The 18,015-nt window shown below is 46.8% G+C and overlaps 1 protein-coding gene across 2 annotated transcripts in view; it reads left to right on the top strand.

Moving 5' to 3' along the window:
* Positions 1–222: 222 nt before the first annotated feature.
* The window catches only part of Itgb3 (integrin subunit beta 3), a 57,689-nt gene continuing 39,896 nt past the window's right edge, over positions 223–18,015 (top strand). For both annotated transcript variants that reach the window (XM_050120435.1, XM_050120433.1), the window contains exons 1-2: positions 223–362; positions 16,371–16,456. In XM_050120435.1, coding sequence (XP_049976392.1) covers positions 287–362; positions 16,371–16,456 — 162 coding nt within the window. In that variant the 5' untranslated portion in view covers positions 223–286. The remainder of the gene's footprint in view (positions 363–16,370; positions 16,457–18,015) is intronic.

Below are 18,015 nucleotides of genomic sequence, written 5' to 3'. Positions count from 1 at the left end.
CGACCCTGTGGAGCTCGGTCCCCACTAGTGAGTTCTCAGGTGGATCCTCGTGGAGAAGGAAGGGCTGGGTAGGTTCTAAAGAGAGGCGTGTCAGTTTTCCCGTAGCGCTCGCAGCCTCAGGCAGGGTCCGGACCGGCGCCCGAGGGGAGGGAGCGCACGCCCTTGGCCCGCCCCGCGCGTCCCACCCACTGCGTCCCCTCCTCTTCCCTCCCCTCCCGCCGCGGGAAAAGCAGCCGTGGGCGCCAGGCTCGCTGTGGCACGCGGTGTGTGAAGGACAGCGGACAGGATGCGAGCGCGGCGGCCGGGGTGGCTCTGGGCAGCTCTGCAGGCGCTGGGGACACTGGCGGGCGTTGTCGTTGGAGGTGAGGGAGGCGAGTGTGCCAACTGCCATGGGGCCGTGGGACCCCGGAGCTCGGGCTGGGAAGCTGAGGAGCTGGGGGGCGGGTCCTTCCTCCGCTGGCCTCGAGGGCGCGTCGCGGGTGGCAGAGGCAAGGTGGGGCTCCGCGGGGCGGCCCCAGTGCCCTGGCAGAGGGATGCGGCTCACCTGCTTGGGTGAGTGCGTACACGCGGGATTGCCCCTTTCTCCGAGTAAGGCATGTCTCTCCCCTCGAGTTTGTTCATTTGGCTGCTCCACTCTTTAAGGAGGAGCATTCGAGTCCTTCTGGGACAGATCTCGTAACCAACACGCCCTGACTGTGTGCTGGGAGTCAGCACGGACATCCTTGGGGCTGGCTTTGTCCCTTCTAAGGGCAGCTCACACCATCAGTTAGTTGCCTGGGCAGTCAGCTTTTAGTCTCACTGGTGCTGCGGGATGGGGAGTGGTCCAGTCAGCAGAGCCGTAGGGGAGCGGGAGGTGATATTGCTGGAGATGGAGAAACTGACGTTCTGGGTCAGCTGGAGCAACTTCGTGTGTGTGTGTGTGTGTGTGGTGTGTGTGTGTGTGTGTGTGCGCGCGCGTGCGCGCGTGATAGGGTCTCACGTATTTCAGGATGCTTCACACTGTGTAGTCGAGGGTGACCTTGAACTTCAGACCCTCCTGTGCCTTCACTAATGAGTGCTAGGATTACAGATGGGCACCACTGCCCAGGGTTTATGCGCTGCTGGGATTTGAACCCAGAGTCTCCTCATACCAAGTGCACTTTATTAATTGAACTACATCTCCAGACCCAGATGGACTAACTTTTTTTTTAGGGTAAAATTTTATTAAAGTTGATTTTGAGGCTAAATTTTAGTGGTCACCTTCAAGACCCTTCCGTGAAGATATAGATAAACCACCATGGGCCGGGCAGGATATTTCAGGAAAACTTTCGGTTGCCCATTGTTGCTGAAGCTTCCCAAGGACAGATGAAAACTGTGATCTTTACCCTACATTGGACGAGCCTTGTGACCACAGAACAGAAAGCAGAATCTCCAGCATTGTGCCCTGGAGATGTTTGAGCCTCTGGTAGCTGCTGCTTGCCATTGACTGGGAATGGGGAAACTTACCAGAAAACATGATGTTTCTTACAGATAGACAGGCTAACTTCCTCGAACGTAAAACCTTAAAAAAAAAAAAAACCTCACCACTTCTGAATTTTAAATTGACATAGATGGCAGGGTAAAGTGTGGAAATGCACACACAAGTACCCTGTGCAATCAAACCAAGGAGCTGGTGTTCTTTGTTGTATCTGATAACTTCCAGCTCTTCTCTGCTTTTTCTTGAGATGTATTTCAAACACTTTGTGGTTTGTTTCTATCGAGATAGCTTTCAAAGTAACTCCTGGGTGTCATCATCATCATCGCCGTTATCATCATCTGTAATTTGAGAAGAGAGCCCTGAGTTCACAGATGGTGCCTAGATAGCAGAGTGCTTGATCAGCTCTAGTGAGGATGAAGTATATCTGCTACTTTGGTCCCTCACTTTCTCTCACCTTTCCTGAACTCACGTATTACTTGTTGGCTTGGTTCACACAGTTGCAATGATCCATACAGGATCACACTGCTCGGGTATAGCTAAGTCTGGGTCTAAAGATTCTTTAATGGGGATGGGGAATGTGGGGAGGCTGGACTGAGAAAGTGGGAGGACCTGGATTCTGTCCCCAGAACCTATTTAAAAAGGTTGGTGTAGTGGTGTGCTTGTAATTCCAGTACTGGGGAGGAGACAGAGGCAGACAGCTCCCTGGGGCTCACTGGTGAACCAGTCTGGTCTATTTGGGGAGCTCCAGCAATGATACCCAAGGTTGTCTTCTGGGCTCTGCCCAGGAGCAATTGTAAATGAACATGCTTGGGTAGGTGCACATACTCACCAAAACAAACAGACGAAAGCTGCAATACCGCTAGGCTATCTGTTCCCAGATCTGCTGTGATTGAAATACCCCAGAGAGGTGACGGCTTGTGCTGAGCTAGCCTCAGATTCCCTCTGAGAAGCAGGTGGAGTCCTGTCGAGGATCAGAGGACTCTAGAGCACCCTGTGAAAGAAGTGTTTGTCATACTTGCGGCAGAGCTGCAAGTATCATTAGGGCCCCAGGGAAGCAGGTGTCCTGGGATGAGGGGACAGCTGTTTGGGGACACGCAGTGTTGAAGGGACACAGAAGGAGTGAGGTGGCACAGAGAGGCTGTCCGGAGTAGGAGAGTCTGCTGTGAGGCGACAAGAGTTGTGAGTTTCAGTTTTTATCTACAAAGATAATCATTTATTTTCATCTGAATACTGGGTTGGGTGGCTTCCTCCTATTTAGTGCTCAGTCTAGCCAAGTAGGCCAGAGATGGAGTGCTTATATTTCTTCCAGAGTTTATATTCTGGAAATTCTCCAACTGAAGCCCTCTTTCAGAATCCTCAGGGCCCGGAGAGACGAGGAAAGGAGGAAGGGACCGCTGGGGTTTAAACCAGCAGGATGTAGGTTTGATTCTTGACTTTGCACCTCATTGATCATGTGATCTTGCTAGTGTCTTAGTCATGTTTCCTCACCTGTAAAGTAGGGCCTCTATTGCACAGACTAAACGAGACAAAGGCATAAATTGAGTGTTCTATAGATGGTGGTTCCTGTTGTCATTACTTTTCCTATCAATCACTGGCGTGTACTATGGGCTGTAGACCAGAGCTGCCGCTACTTCATGCATCAATGAAATCCAGGCTCCCAGTTGAGAATCCATTTCTCACATCCTCTTAATTCCGCCCATCTCTCTTTGGTGGCTTGGCACATTCCAGCCCCTCTGGTCCTGTAAGAATCTACAGAGAAGGCCCAGGAGGAGAGAGGCCCACATATTCATTTTTCCCCCTATGAATCTCAACTTTGTAAGATGAAGGTGGTAAAACCCAACACATAAGACTTCAGCCTCCACAAAGTGAGCAGTGTCTGTTTTGTTCAACACTGTGCCCGGTGCTTGGCACACAGGCAGCAAAAGAACTATGTAGGGAATGGTATAGAAAGATATCTAAGCCGGGCGGTGGTGGCGCATGCTTTTAATCCCAGTACTTGGGAGGCAGAGGCAGGTGAGTCTCTGTGCGTTTGAGGCCAGCCTGGTCTACAGAGTGAGTTCCAGGACAGCCAGGACTACACAAAGAAACCCTGTCTCAAAAACAACAAGAAAATAAACAAAACAAACAAAAGACATCTAGAGGTGATGTCTCTTAATTTGAAGAAATCCAATATTTATACATTTGTAACCACAAGTGTTCTTACCTGAATACTCTGGTGTGTGTGTGTGTGTGTGTGTGTGTGTGTGTGTGTGTGTTGTTGAGAACTGAACGCAGGGCTTTGTGCTTGCTGAATGTGCTCTACTGCTAAACCACAACCCCTTTGGCCGTTTGGGCTTTTGCACTGTTGCACATCTTCCGACCAGAGAAGGATGAAAACACAGGGATCCTCTGAAGTGTCTCTCTCCCCTTTGTCCTGTCTTTGGAGGAGTCACTAGAACATTCTTTTCTGTTCTTCCCCTTTGGTTCATGAGCGTGAAGGCGAAGGTGACATGATGGCGAAGGTGACATGTGTCTTCTGGGAATAGCATAAGATAGGACGAGGAGGCCGTGGTGTGACGAGGGGAACCGAATGTGACTCTAGGATTTCCTGAGAGAAATTCTCCCTTTGCAACTCCCTGCACTCCCCGGGTCTCTGTTTATCATCTCCTCCCAGCTGCAAGGATCCTGCCCTTGTTGGCAGGAACAGCCAGGAAGCATGCCCACAGGAACCGCAAGTCATGAATCAGCAGACGGATAATTAACCGGGCAAGGGGTATGTGTGTGACTGAGCAGCTTCGGGGACAAACTACCCTCCTTGCTGCCCACAGGCTGGCCTGCTAGAACTCACCATCCCCTCCTCTGCCTTCTCCCCAAGTGGAAGAGTCCTGTGCCTACCGCTACTCAGGTCACCAGTGGATATGAACCTAGGAGCTGGGAATGATGCTACCCAAGGCTTCTTCTCTTTAGGAACTGACAGAATTTATTGGCACTTGAGACTCTGCAGCAAAATAATAAACTCTAACTTTTCTCTCCAGGGACACGGTGTCCCCAGAAAATTCCCACCCCTTTAAAGGGTTAGAGTTGGGGGCAGTTAAGAGTGCTTGCCGATCTAGCAGAGGACCTGAATTTAGTTCAAGAACCTATGTAGGTGGTTCACAACTGCCTGGAACTTCAGTTTCAGGGGACCTGACACTCTCTTCTGATCTCCCTGGGCACCGAACACATAGTGCACACACATCCATGCAGGTACAATACTCATACACATAAAATAAAAACATATATCTTAAAAAAGGAGGATTGGGCTAGAGAGATGGCTCAGGGGTTAAGAGCATATAATACTCCTCTAGAGGACCTGGGTTCAGTTTTCAACACCCACATGAGACAGTTTCCAACCACCTGTAACTCCAGCCCTTGCATGCATGTGCTGCACATAAACTCATGTAGGTGCACACACACACACACAGATGAAAATAAAGAAGTCTTTAAAAATGAGTATCACTGAAGTATAACTTACTGTGCCATGGAGTTCAGCATCCTCACTGTGCAATTCTGTATACTCTTGGTAAAGCCATACAGTCAAATAATCGCTACCATCATGAAGATGGGGAGTATTTTCAGAGAAGTTCCCTCCAGCTTTGTCGTGAATCTTCTCTTCCCACTTCTGTTCCCTGGCAACCACTGATCTGTCTCCTGTCCCCATAGATCTGTTTTCCAGAATGTCAGTGAGCTAAAACCACGGTGTGTAGACTTTTAAGTCTGGCTTCTTCTACTTGTAATGTACTTACAGAATTCCAAGAGCTCCCTGGGGCCATCCCATCCTCCTGCAGTGAGCTATTACCTTGAAAGCGGTGAGGCTATCGCCGCTAAACCATGGAGGTGCCATCAGTGTTCAAACTGAGAGACACACACCGCCATGCTTCAGTCACCGGCGGTTCCAGATGCCAGATAAAGACCTGAGAGTTTTACATCAGTCTCCTCTTTTTACTTTTATTTTTCTTGGTACTAAAAGCAACAGATATTTTCATATATATTTTTATTAGTTTTTAAAAAATATTTTCACACAATGTGTTATGATCCTTTCCCTCTCATTTCTTCCTCCAATTCTTCCCAGGTTCATCACTCCTAACTTGGCCTCCGTTTTTTCTCTTTCTCTCTCCTTTTTTTTCTATAACCCACTGTGCCCCATTCGTGCTTCCTATACACTCGCGGGTGTGGGACTACACTGGAGCAGGGGCTATCTTCGGGAGGGGACACATCCTTAAAGAAAACTGACTCTCCCGCCCCCAGAGGCCATCAGCTGTCAGTTGTGCTTCAGTTGGGGGCGGGGCCCGTGAGCCACCACCCCTCTGTGCTGGAGTGCTGACTAACAAAGGTGCTGTGATTGCCTCACAGCCAGAAGTCACCGTGTTACTCCAGCCCTACCCAACCTCTGGCTCTTGGAATCTTTCTGCCTCTGTGACAGATGTTTTGTGGTCAAATATGTCACAGTTCTTCAGGCCAAAGGGCTGGTTAATACACTTGGAGCCATTCTTCTGAGCATGTGTTTGGTAGCAGCTCTGAAAAGCAAACCCAGCAACTCCTTAGCGGTCACATTCCTACAGAAGATGACTGTCATCCCCGCTGTTCCTTTCCCAGCAGGTCGGGGAGGAAGAGTGAGGTAGCTTCACGTTCGTCATTATAGAAAGCCTGATTTTGTAGTTGCTGGTGTCCCAGGTTGACCCCTCTACAGCATCCTTAGGCAGGCAGGTGGTGCGTTCTAGTTAGACATTTCCCGCATGTATGAGATTATCGCCTGTGTGCAGATGAGTTTTCCTGTACTTACATGTGTGCTACATGTCACTTACATTTCTGTAGAAAAAAAAATCCTAAGAAAAGAGCAGTGAACCCGCAGTTAAGAATTACATCATGTTACAGCTCTGTAGGCTCTTATGTCTGTTCGCTGGATGGCTGAACCTGTGGGGCTTCGTCCGGTATCCCAGAAGCTGTGGAGTGGGTGAAGAGGCAGACAGAGAGATTTTCTTTTGCTCTGGTCTTGCTCTGTCATCCCTTACTGGAGACATTCTTCCTTAGTGATTTGGAATCTCTACGGGAAGATTCTTTGGGAAACAAGAAGTCCCGAGGTTAGAATCAGGCTTGAAATATGGCACTAGAAGAGAGTTCCAGAATGTTGACAAAAGGCATGCTCAGTAGCCACTTTATAGGTCCCTGTAGTCGATGCATTTTGTGGATAAAGTCTTAGAGGAAAAGAATCTGGTCTGTGAGCTCTCGGACAGTTCCAAACCCTGGTGTCATAGATAATTGTCCGAGAATAAACCCTTGCTGGAACTGTTTGTGAGGACTGTGTTTGAGCATCTTGCCTAAGACCAGAGAGGGCCGACTCTTGCTCTTAGGCACTCCACTCTTGAGAACGGAGCACACTGCCCTGAGCAGCTCCAGAAGCCCATGGGGAGAGACTGGTCAAAGATCGCTTTTCCTCATTCTCTTCTAATCAACAAATACTTCTATATATGATGTATAACATATTTTAAAATGTTACACATTAGGAAATGGCTAAGCCAACCTGCATAGCACATGTGTTAGCTCACAGAGTTATCACTTATTTCTGGCGAGAACACTTAAATTGCTTATTTACTTACTTTGTTTTCTTTTACTTTTCGAGACAGGGTTTCTCAGTGTAGCCCTGGCTGTCCTGGAACTCCCTCTGTAGACCAGACAGGCCTCGAACTCACAGAGATCTGCCTGCCTCTGCTTCCCAAGTGCTGGGGTTCAAGGTGTGCAATACTAACCCAGCTAAACTGCTTTATTATAAAAGAAAATTTCAAGTAGAAGATATATAATTGGTAACTCTAGTCACTGTGTTATATATAGATCTCTTGATCTTTTTTTTCCATTCTGCAATCTGGGCCAGCATTCTCCTTCTCATTGTATCTGACAAAGCTTATTGTTGTGTTCCTGACTGGCTTTGGGATGTTGAAGATGTAGTTTGTAGAAGCCAACCAGGCTGTGGGGAACCTATTTTAATGAATACAAGCACGGAAAAAGAGGCAGAACCAAGGACATTGAAAATTAGCCTTACTTTGCTTTTAGAGAACAAAAGTGATCCAGCTTGTAAAAATAGGCAGTTCAGGGATCAGAGATGGCCCAGTGGGTAAGAGCATTTACTTGAAAGCGCAAAGATCTGAGTTTAAATCTCCAGAGTCCATGTAAAAGGTGGAGAGTGGTAGAACAGGACACCTGACATCTGTGCTTCCACATACATGGTGTGTGCAGCTGCACACACAGGTGCACTCGAAATGAAATAAATGAGCAGCGCAGAAATGCAACAATGTAGACAATGCAGGTTATTTGTAGGTTCAGTTTAGATACACTGTTGACAGTTATCCTAGAGTTTCCCTGTATATAGGTCCTCTGTATCATTATTGTTATATCTCAAACACGACCTCCCATGGTAGGATCGTTGTCACTTAATAACATCCTCTAGGCATCTTTTTAAGATATTTATTTTTATTTTATGTGCATGACTGCTTGCTTACATGTCTGTGTGTGCCCTACATGCATAGCTGGTCTCTGAAGAGGGCGTTGGATCCCCTAGAACTGGAATTACAGGTGGCTGTGAGCCTTCAGTGGGTTCTAGGAATTGGACCTAGGTCCTCCACAAGATCAAGTGCTCTTAAGCACAGGTCCATCTCTCCAGCCCCTACTCTATGTGTCTTTTATGTCAGCTTATGGATTTTCATTGTTTATTCTGAAAGTTATAGTTCTTGCAGGAGATGGCCAAGAGAAGAGGGATATATAGGTATATCAGAATACGCTTATCTATTATGTTGGCATTTATCTGCTGGTACAAATAAAGTCACAGAGACATAACCTTGTATATTATGTTCATCTGTGGAAGTGTTTCTATAAACTTATTTTCTTTTCCCCTGTCTAGTCCCTTCCTTTCCTTTGATATAGATTCTCATTTTTAGCCCAGTCTGATCTTGAACTCACCATCTTGTCTCTGCAGTCTCTGTACTGGGATTACAAGAGTAATTTCTTGAATTTATGTTGGGTAGGCCAAAGGGCATGGATTTTTTTTTAAAAAAAAATTTGTTTTTAATTGTTCTGTGATATTAGTGTATGAACTACTATTGGGGCCTCACGTTCGGTGCCATTATGTAAATGGAGACTGCTTTTGTTTCCCAGTCCCCCAGACCCGAATAATCACACAATAACTATGTTAATTACAACACTGTTTAGCCAATGGGTTAGGCATATTCCTAGCTAGCTCTTATATCTTAAATTAGCCCATTTCTATTAATCTATGTATAACTATGAGACTATGGCTTACAGGTAAGGTTCTGGCATCTTTCTCCTTTGGCAGCTACATGGCATCTGCCTGACTCCACTTTCTGTCTCCCTACATTCAGTTTAGTTTTCCTGCCTAGCTATATTCTGCCCTGCCACTGGCCAAAGCAGCTTCTTTATTAACCTATAGTAATAAAACACATTCCTAGCATACAGAGGGGAATCCTACATTAGCCTTCATGTGTGCTAGACAAGCATTCACCTACTTAGGCCCCCTCCTCCCAGTTTATTTTTAGATAAAATCCTGCTGTTATCTCGATTAGATTCCAAGTCTTAGAGTCAAACCATCTTCCATCTTAGCATCCAGAAGAACTCAAACTACAGGCATTGCTGTGCCCAACTTTATCTTTTGAGATAGGGTCTCATTTAGCCTAGGCTGGTCTCCAGTTAACTTTATAGGTGAGACAGTCCTTGAACCCCTGATCTTCCTGTTCCTATCTCCCAGGTGCTGCGATTATATCTGTGGGCTACTGCTCCCATCTCCAATTGTAATAAATGTTGCCCAATGATCTTCCAAAAACAGTTGAACTGATTTGACTTCAAGATTGGCTCTGACAGCTAGAGTTGTTCACGCCTGCCCTCCTACCATTGAGACTATGGAGAAAAGAGCTGGAGGGACCCTCAGAGCTGCAAAGCTGGATGCCAAGGTCACCTTCAGGGCATCACTGGGCTGGGTGTCAAACAGAGCATGGTACAGGCATGCTTCGTCTGTTCAGTGAATGAGTCAGTTGGGAGTGGAGCTGATGTGAGTAAAATCTTCCAGACCTCTAAATGCAACATTTGACCCAAATTTTAGGCCATAAAGAAGAAATGTTCACTGGTGTAGCAAGGGACCTCGCATATCTATGGATTCTAGAGTATCCATGGTCCTGCTGACATTTGCTGGTTCTGGAAAAATATACATGTTTAGGGCCAATAGCACCTCAAAGGTCCTCTGATCTAGTTCAGCTTGTCTTAACAGAAAAGCTAAAAAGAGAGTTTCAAAGAAGCGAGGGACTCACCAAAATCACAAACTAGTTTAGTGACTGGTGAGGTCTGCTCCTGGGGGCTCCTGTCTCCAGCCAGGGTGATTTCCTTCCTACATCTCACCAGAGACAAAGGGCCTTCTTACGTGTGACCCTGAGGTAAAAGGAAAGATGAGGTGCATTTGTGGTGCAGGGAGTATAGCTGGAGTGAGGATGAGGGAGAAGGAAGTAGCTCATTTATTGAACATGGGGGTTATTCACATATGTTACTTCACTTAATCCTCATATAGTAAATATTATACCCATATTTGGGAGACCGAGTTGGTGGGGAGGGGATAAAAATAGCTGTCTGGGTTTTCAGAGCTTGTCTGATAAAGCTGGGTGGTTGTCTAAGTCCTGGGGAGCAGTTTTAAATCTTGAAATAGGCATGCGACCTATTTTAAAGAGAGCACCAGAGAGGCATAGAGGTGACCCTGCAATCGTATGGTCTGCAGAATGGCAAAGCAGACTTTAGACCTCTTGAACTGTCCTCTGCTACATCCGCTCTGTCCCTTGTTTCACTGGCCCTGCTCTATTTCTGGAATTTCTCTAGAGCTAGGTGTTAGCTTTAGGCCACAACCGTTCATAGGAAAGGATCTCGCCGTCTTCATCCACAGCTCTCTGACTAACCTGTTAAGAGATGGTGACCAGATATGATCTGGCTTCACTTATAAAGTGTCTCATGACCAAAGAGTCGGTGAAGCGGGATGACCAATAGTCAAAATATATGAACCTTTTCTAAAGGGAGCATACTTGCTCAGGTTCAAATCCTTTCTCAGTTCTACATGCCTAGCCCATCAGTACGTCCTGGACTACATTTCGAGCTGACCGCACCATTAACCCACTGCCCTCCAAACCCAAACCATTGACATCTGTTGCCCGGACTGTTTTAATAATATCCTGCTTGACTACTTGATCCACTCCTCTGCTGGCTTCCATCCTGTCTCTGTGCCCGATGACTGAGCTTCTCTCTTCTCTTCTCTTCTCTTCTCTTCTCTTCTCTTCTCTTCTCTTCTCTTCTCTTCTCTTCTCTTCTCTTCTCTTCTCTTCTCTTCTCTTCTCAGATCCCTTCAGCATGCCCACTGAGTGGCGAACACCTCTGCCTCTCTCCTCCTCCTTCCTCTGTCTTCCAGCAGACAGGAGGAAGTCTATCTAGCTCTGGTCTTTGTTCTTTGGAGAATGCTTCCCACAATTCACTCCTCAGCATCACTGTAGAATGTCAGCTTCCCAGAAAGGCCTCTCTGGACCCCCTTCTCCAGATGAGATGCTCTCATTTATTCAGCTTTGCTTTGTGTTTAAGCATTGGCCTCTGTCTCTGCTGTTGGTTTCTTTGTTGCCACTTTCCTCACTGAAACACAAACATCACAGAATCAGGGCTTGTTTAGTTCACCCATGAGTCTCCAGCACCTGAGAGTGCTGAGTGCACGTAGGTACTCCTCAAATGCTTATTGAGTGAATGAATGAATGGACAAATGAATGAATGAAGGCTAGTACCATTGACAAATATTGGTGGAAAGTTTTAAAACTAAAGGAACCTCTTATCAGATCTTATCTGTGATTTAATGAGACATGGCAAAGTTTCCATTCCAGGGTGGCTTTTTTTCCCAGTTCATGGCAGTATCTCAGGACACCCTTCATCAAAATAATGCCATAATTGGCTATAGAAATGCAAATCCACTTAGAATTAATTTCTTAGGGCTGTTGTGACATAAATTGGACATCAAAAATGTATGTCTGGGAGTCTGAGTGGAACCCGTCTCTGCCTGGTGGTGGTGGGTACCCCTTGGTACTCCTTGTCCCTCCCGGTTCTGTCCCTGACGCCACAGGGTGTTTTCCGTCTGTGTCTGTCTCCACCTGGGATTTTCCCTTCTTACAAGGGTATCAGTCATCTTGGATTACTGTCCACAGTAATGACCTCATCTTGTTTACATCTATAAATTTCCAAATAAGGTCACAGTCACAGGTACTGGGGGATTAGGACAGCAGGATATCTTTGTGTGTCAGGGGATATATTCAAACCCATAACATATTTTAATATTTACTCTCGATGGAGGCAAACCACACATAATTTCTATTGTTAAATTCCACATTTAATTGGCATTGGTACACTTTAAAATGATTTAAACTCTGAAATCAGATACCCCTGCATCCATGGTCTTCAATTTGATGAGATATTGGAGTCTGAGTTCTCTACCCCCTCTGCAATGCTTCTTGGGCCATTTGCTCCTTAGCCCAGAAGTCCCTGTTGCCTTGAGCTTCTCAGCTTTCTCCTTTCCTTCAGCTACTGAGCTCCCCTTAAGGGAGAAATAAAAACCCAAAACATCCTTTGCAACGTGTGCTTAGTAAGGCATGTGTGCACACATGGGGCCATTAGCGTGAGAGACTTTGTTCGTTGACTCATTCCGGAACCTGCAATGGAAGATCAGGCTCCACCTGGTCACCTAGCGTCCCCATGGACCTCACTGGGAAGCAGCTACATATTAGTGGCAGGACTGAGGCTCCTGGCCAGGAATTTTCTCCGGCAGGCAGTAGCAAAGGTCTCCGAGGTGCTCACTAGTGTGGACCATCTTCCTTTCTCACCCTAACTAAGCCCTGAAGGTCTCTGGCCTCATCAGGGCGTCCTGTCTCTACTCTTTGACATCCTGTCTCCTTGGACGGTATGTCCTCAGCACAGCCTTTTATGACTTCCCCTGGTTCCAGCTCCCTTCCTCGTTTCCTTTTTGCCTATTTTCCCCCACCCTTTATCTCTTTTCTGGTTCTGCAAACCAGGCCGATGTGTCAGACCACAGTCGTCTTTATTTCTACTTTCCAGGCAGATTCCTTGGCTGGCCTCATCTGTCTTTCCCACCGTCTTTTCTCGGCCATGGTTCCTAGATTGGAGTTTTGAACACACACATTCCTTGCTCTGTTTAGATTTTCACCTCATCGTGATACTTTTTGGCTCCACACTCCCATCTTTAATCCCCTGTTCAGGGTTTAATTAGCTTTGTGCCTGGTGTCCTATAAATGACTTTAAGGAATTCTAAAAAAAAAAAAATAGTAAAATAGTTGTCTACTCTAAATAGCTTGACGCTAAGGATAAAAACGGCCACAGAAAAAACAACGCTGGCAACAATCTCCATTGAGCACTTTATGCATGCCAGCTCTTGCTTTCAAGGATGGTCCTTTAAGCATTACAACCTCAACAGGAGGTTGTAATGCTTATCTTGCTTGGCTTTTTGGATGAAGTCTTGGGAGCCATCCACTGTCTTCACCGACATTCTGGTGAGGCTCCCCTCTTCTCCAGGAAGCCCCTCCGGACTACAGAGGCCGAGAAGGCATATAGGCTTTATGAATGACTGGAAACAGGCCTGGAGGAGGCCCACATGTTCAGAAGGGAGGGACAGCCTGGGAGCAGCAGTCCTGACTTCTGACGAGTCAGCCACTTTCAACCACTGCATTCCAGGGCTCCTGCCCTTTGTGGCAGGGCTGGTTGGGGAGATTGTTGGGGGATCCTTGGGTCTTACACTTTCAATCTGGGATTCATTAAAAATAAAAGATCAAGGGACCAGGGTAACCATGACTTCCTAAAGGACAGATCCCCACAGCTCGGCTCATCCTCTGAGGTCAGGGACTGCTGGTACCCTGGGAGGGGCCTGCTGTTTCTTATTTCACATCTGGCCAGGCTTTCTATTGCAGCTGTAAGTCAAGGACTCATGGGGAATGCTAATTTGAGAATGGATGAATGGATAAATGGATAGACTGGGAAAGGTTTTTTGAAAATAACTTGGGCTGGGCTGTTGAAATGGCTCAGGAGGGTAATGGCGCTTGCTGCCAAGCCTGGAGTCTGAGTTTGATTCTCAGGACCTACCCAGCAGAAGGGAGAACTGTCTTGAGTTGTCATCTGGTCTCTACTCTGTGGCATACGTGTTCATACATTCTCTCTCTCTCTCTCTCTCTCTCTCTCTCTCTCTCAAAACAAATACATGTAATAAAAAAGAACTTGACAGTACCCATACACCTACACTTCATTTTAACTATTTTCTCTCTTTCTAGTGAACATTGATGATATTTATGTCCAGGTTCACTCTTAGCTGCTAGTCTCCATGGAAACGCCCCCAAGAGGAAAACTATCTAAAATAGTCCAGGCCGGGTTCCTGTCAGAACTCTTCTGATGGAGTGATAATGAAGAGGGGCTGGCTGTGTTCATGTCCCAGGGAGAGAACAGCAGCGAAGCTGAGATCTGGCCAGGCTGCACTTGAGGGAGAAGCCTTGGGTGGCACTGTTGGCTTTGTAGGCTCGGAACCTCGCCGGCATCTGTGGAAAGATCAGCTACCTTTTCTCTGCTACACATTGTGTTGTTGAGAGCTGCCCCACTTTGGTGCGCTGGGGCCAGGCTTGGAATCAGTGCCACAGCTGCCAGCTCACGAGCTCTTTGTCTCTGTCTCTTGTGAGTGCACACACACACACTCACACACACTGTCTTTCTCTCACACACATAGGCTCACTCACTCACAGTCACACTCTATCTCACTCTTGCACACACACTCACACATATGCACACACTCGGGTTTTATTCATGTCTGAGAATAGAGCTCCGGAAGTTAGTCATGGGCTTGTAGTGTTGTCTCATTGGTGACACCTGGAATAGAGAAAGGCTGTGGAAGAAAGATGGAGCCAAGCCTTCGAAGAAACCTCAAGCGGTGCTTCAAGGATTCCACGTGCAACCCAGTGTTTTGAAGAGGTTCATGATAGCCAAATTGTCTGAGGTTCCCTTGGTATATGTATGGTTTACGTGTTTATATATCTAAATGTACATCTAGATATTGAACTAGACTCTTGCTGTGACTGGCCTCTTACTTGCAATGTAGAACTGGCTGGCTCCAGCTCATGACCCTAATCTTGCTGTAACCACCCGACTGCTAGGGTTATAGGTGTGCACTACCAATCCTGGCCTATAGGTTTTAGTCTAGAATTCTGGTGTGCTGTTTAGAAATGAGCTCAGTGGCAATGAGATAGAACTATTTAGCCCCAAACCTTTCAGTTGGTACCAGTATGTCTTTGGACTGGTTCAGACAGGCAGACAGTCAGGCTTCAAGGGTTCCATGGACCTATCTTTTTCTTTCCCCCTCCTTGTTCCTCCCCCTCCTTTCTTATTTTATTTCTGTGCTGGGGATGGAACGCAGGGCCACATACATGCTAAACATTCATTGTACTCATGAAATATTTTTCTAGGCTCTTAAAATGTAATTTGAAAAGGTATTATTTTCATATATACAAACAAGAAGAGCATCTGTCAAAAGTTTTAGTCAGTTGAAATAGTGTGGGAACCAGAAAGACATTGGGACTGGTTCCAAAGGGAATTCAGGAAGGGGGTTTTATAGCTGGCCAGACATATGGAAATGAATTGGCCATTGGGTTTTTAAAAGCAGGCTAATGTCTGTAAAACAGTCAGCTTTAGCCTTACTTATGTTCTCTACCAGGTAGACACCATTGGTCATTTTGTTAGAAGAGATTCACATGCATTTTTCTCATAAAAATAGATTTACATTATCATAAATTTTCTGTGTTAATCTCTACCAGTAAAAGTTGTAAAATACCCTGATCGGTTCAAGACAAAGATACAGATAGTCACCAGGCAGCGTTAGCACATTTAATCCCCCGCACTGAGGAGGCAGAGGCAGGTGGATCTCTGAGTTTGAGGCCAGCCTGATCTACAGAGTGAGTTCTAGGACAGCCAGGGCTACGCAGAGAAACCCTGTCTTGAAAAACCAAGCCAGAACAAAATAAAAGGTGCAGCTAGTCTCTGACCATGGCAGGTCATTTTCTGAGTGTGTTCTGTTCAGATGTTGAAAGGGACAGAATCCAGTCATAATAAAACAGACGTTTGCCTAGATGAGGAGTTTTGGAGGTCTTGGGAAAACCCCCAAGTACTTAGGATAATTTCTTCAGAAATAGATTTGCTGGGGACAAAGCCAGAAATAGCAGTTATAGGCAAAGGAGGCACTTCAGAAACTGGGCGAGAGAACTAACAGGCAGCTGGAAAAGTGAGAAGGAACCAATCTTCATCGAATGCTTGGCCTCCAAGACAGAGGTACTGGGACATCTCTTGAGACGGTGGGACACAGCCATTAAAGTTACCTTACCACCCCCCCCACCACAGTATTTAGGTGTTAGCTGTAGTGCACCTGAGTCTAGGTCCTCTGTGCAGTGGCTCTGACTACTGGACAGCTGGAGAAGGCCCCTGGCCATGACTCTGGGCCTTGGATTTTCATTCGTCCAGTGTAGGTATAAAACCATCACTAATTAAAGCCATCCTATCGGTTCTGATAAGACATTTGGGTCTGTGGCCCAGTGCCATCAGCTGCTGTCACTGTGGCCTCCCCTGCTAATATAGTAATGAGTTTCTCCCCATCTTTTTAATTTTCTTTCTTGCTTATCAATAGCCCATGTTTGGTAAATGTCTATGGTAAAGTTAGGGCATGTTTGTGTGTACCTGGGAAATGTTCACCTGAGTGTTCGAGAAGTCTGGGGTAGTTGGGGCAGGATGGTCCCTGCCTTGAGCAAATGAGGTGCTAATGTCTTTCTTGGTCTTCTCGTTGTAGAGTCCAACATCTGTACCACCCGAGGCGTGAACTCCTGCCAGCAGTGTCTGGCTGTGAGCCCTGCGTGTGCCTGGTGTTCAGATGAGGTAAGGAGCCTGTACCTTATTTTGTCAATGCCCTCACTCCAAAGGAATCTGAGGAAGTTTATTCCAGAGCCAAGCGTAAGTGACAGTGGCCAAGCGGATTCAGGTTGCTTCAGATGCTGTGTTCCCAGGAGGATGGCCAGTTTAATCAAGGTTTTATTGTAAGAGAGCAAAGAAAGTAATAAACCAAGGTGGTTTAAAAACACATCGGTGAGACATCAGGTATGGTGGTTTGCAGCAAAGAGGCGGAGTCCCTGCTATAAGCGTCTGGTGCCCTAGCCTGGGTTGGTGGGAGCTAAGAATCTGTTTGCAAATTATTTGACATCTTAATAATGTTAGGTCAAATCCAGATGTGGGTGACAGATGTCTATTTAGGGGGATAATATAGCTACAAATATTTTGACTCCCAACCTGTAGCATTCATTTAGCCTTGTAGAATGATCAACATGGGTATGCCCCCCAAACTTCAGTTCACACCCCATTTGATTTAGGTGCTTTTGTGTAAGCACAGATGCATGGGACTCTTTTCTCCCTCCTGAATACAGTCTCTTTCCCCTGTGGAGCAAGACTAGGTGAAGCCTTCCCATTGCCGCATGGTGGGAAGCCGGTACCTGAACCGTTGAACGTTTGTCACTGGGCAGGCAGTGCCTCTAATACTTTTTATGCTAGAGGTGATGTTTTTGGTAAACAGGCGGGATTCTTGTTTGCCTAGTTCCTTTTACTTCTTTTAATCTTTCCTTGCTGCATCTAGAGCCTGCTTTGCACTCCCAGGCCCAGCCAGTTTGCTTGGGCCTCTTTTCTTGTAGTGACTGTTGCTACCCTTCACCAGGCTGTACTTGCTTTGGGCTAGACCATCTCAGGGAAGAAGGGCTTTAGTCTCAAAGTGAGAGAGGGGTGCTAGGGTGCACAGAGGGTGCTGTGGAGGGATGCTTATTTTCCCCCAGAGTGAAAAAACAATGCTAAAACCCAAAGAGCAATCCTGTGTGTGTGTGTGTGTGTGTGTGTGGTGTATGTGTGTGTGCATGCGCATGCGTGCAAACACATTTTTAGAGATCCCCTTTCCTTCTCTTTTCTCTGATGATGAGGCCCTTCTGTCTCCCTCCCTCCTTCCCTCCTTCCCTCCCTCCCTCCCCCCTCCCTCCCTTCCTTTTTGAGGTGTCAATGGGGGAACAAGCACAGCCCACAGGAGAGGGTCAGCCATGTCTGGGTAGAGAGTTTGCTGTGTCTGAGGCCCTAGGGAATGAGTGTGTCTGAGGGAATGCTGTGTTTGTGGCTGGGAATTGGGAGCTGGCAAAGGTTGATGCGGAGGTAGGGGAGGTGCATGTGTCTGGAGAGGTTCCCAGCAGTTACAGAGGGAATGAGTCACCACCCCCAGCAGATGGTCACCTGAGCTGCTAGCTGGCTCCTGAGCCACCTGTGGTCAGCTCCCTGACCAGCCTAACCCTCCCCTCACTCTGTCTGCTTCTCTTCTGGATCCTCTGAGTTTCCTAAAAAGGCAGTCTCCTGGGCAGACAGGGGAGGAAGGGAGCAGAAGGCTGTGTTTATCCCCTAGAGGAAGGCTG

Source organism: Alexandromys fortis, unplaced genomic scaffold (assembly GCF_014885135.2).
Source record: "Alexandromys fortis isolate MF-2015 unplaced genomic scaffold, M_Fortis_MF-2015_v1.1 scaffold_174, whole genome shotgun sequence".
NCBI lineage: Eukaryota > Metazoa > Chordata > Mammalia > Rodentia > Cricetidae > Alexandromys > Alexandromys fortis.
This window is presented reverse-complemented; position numbering and strand designations above follow the sequence as displayed.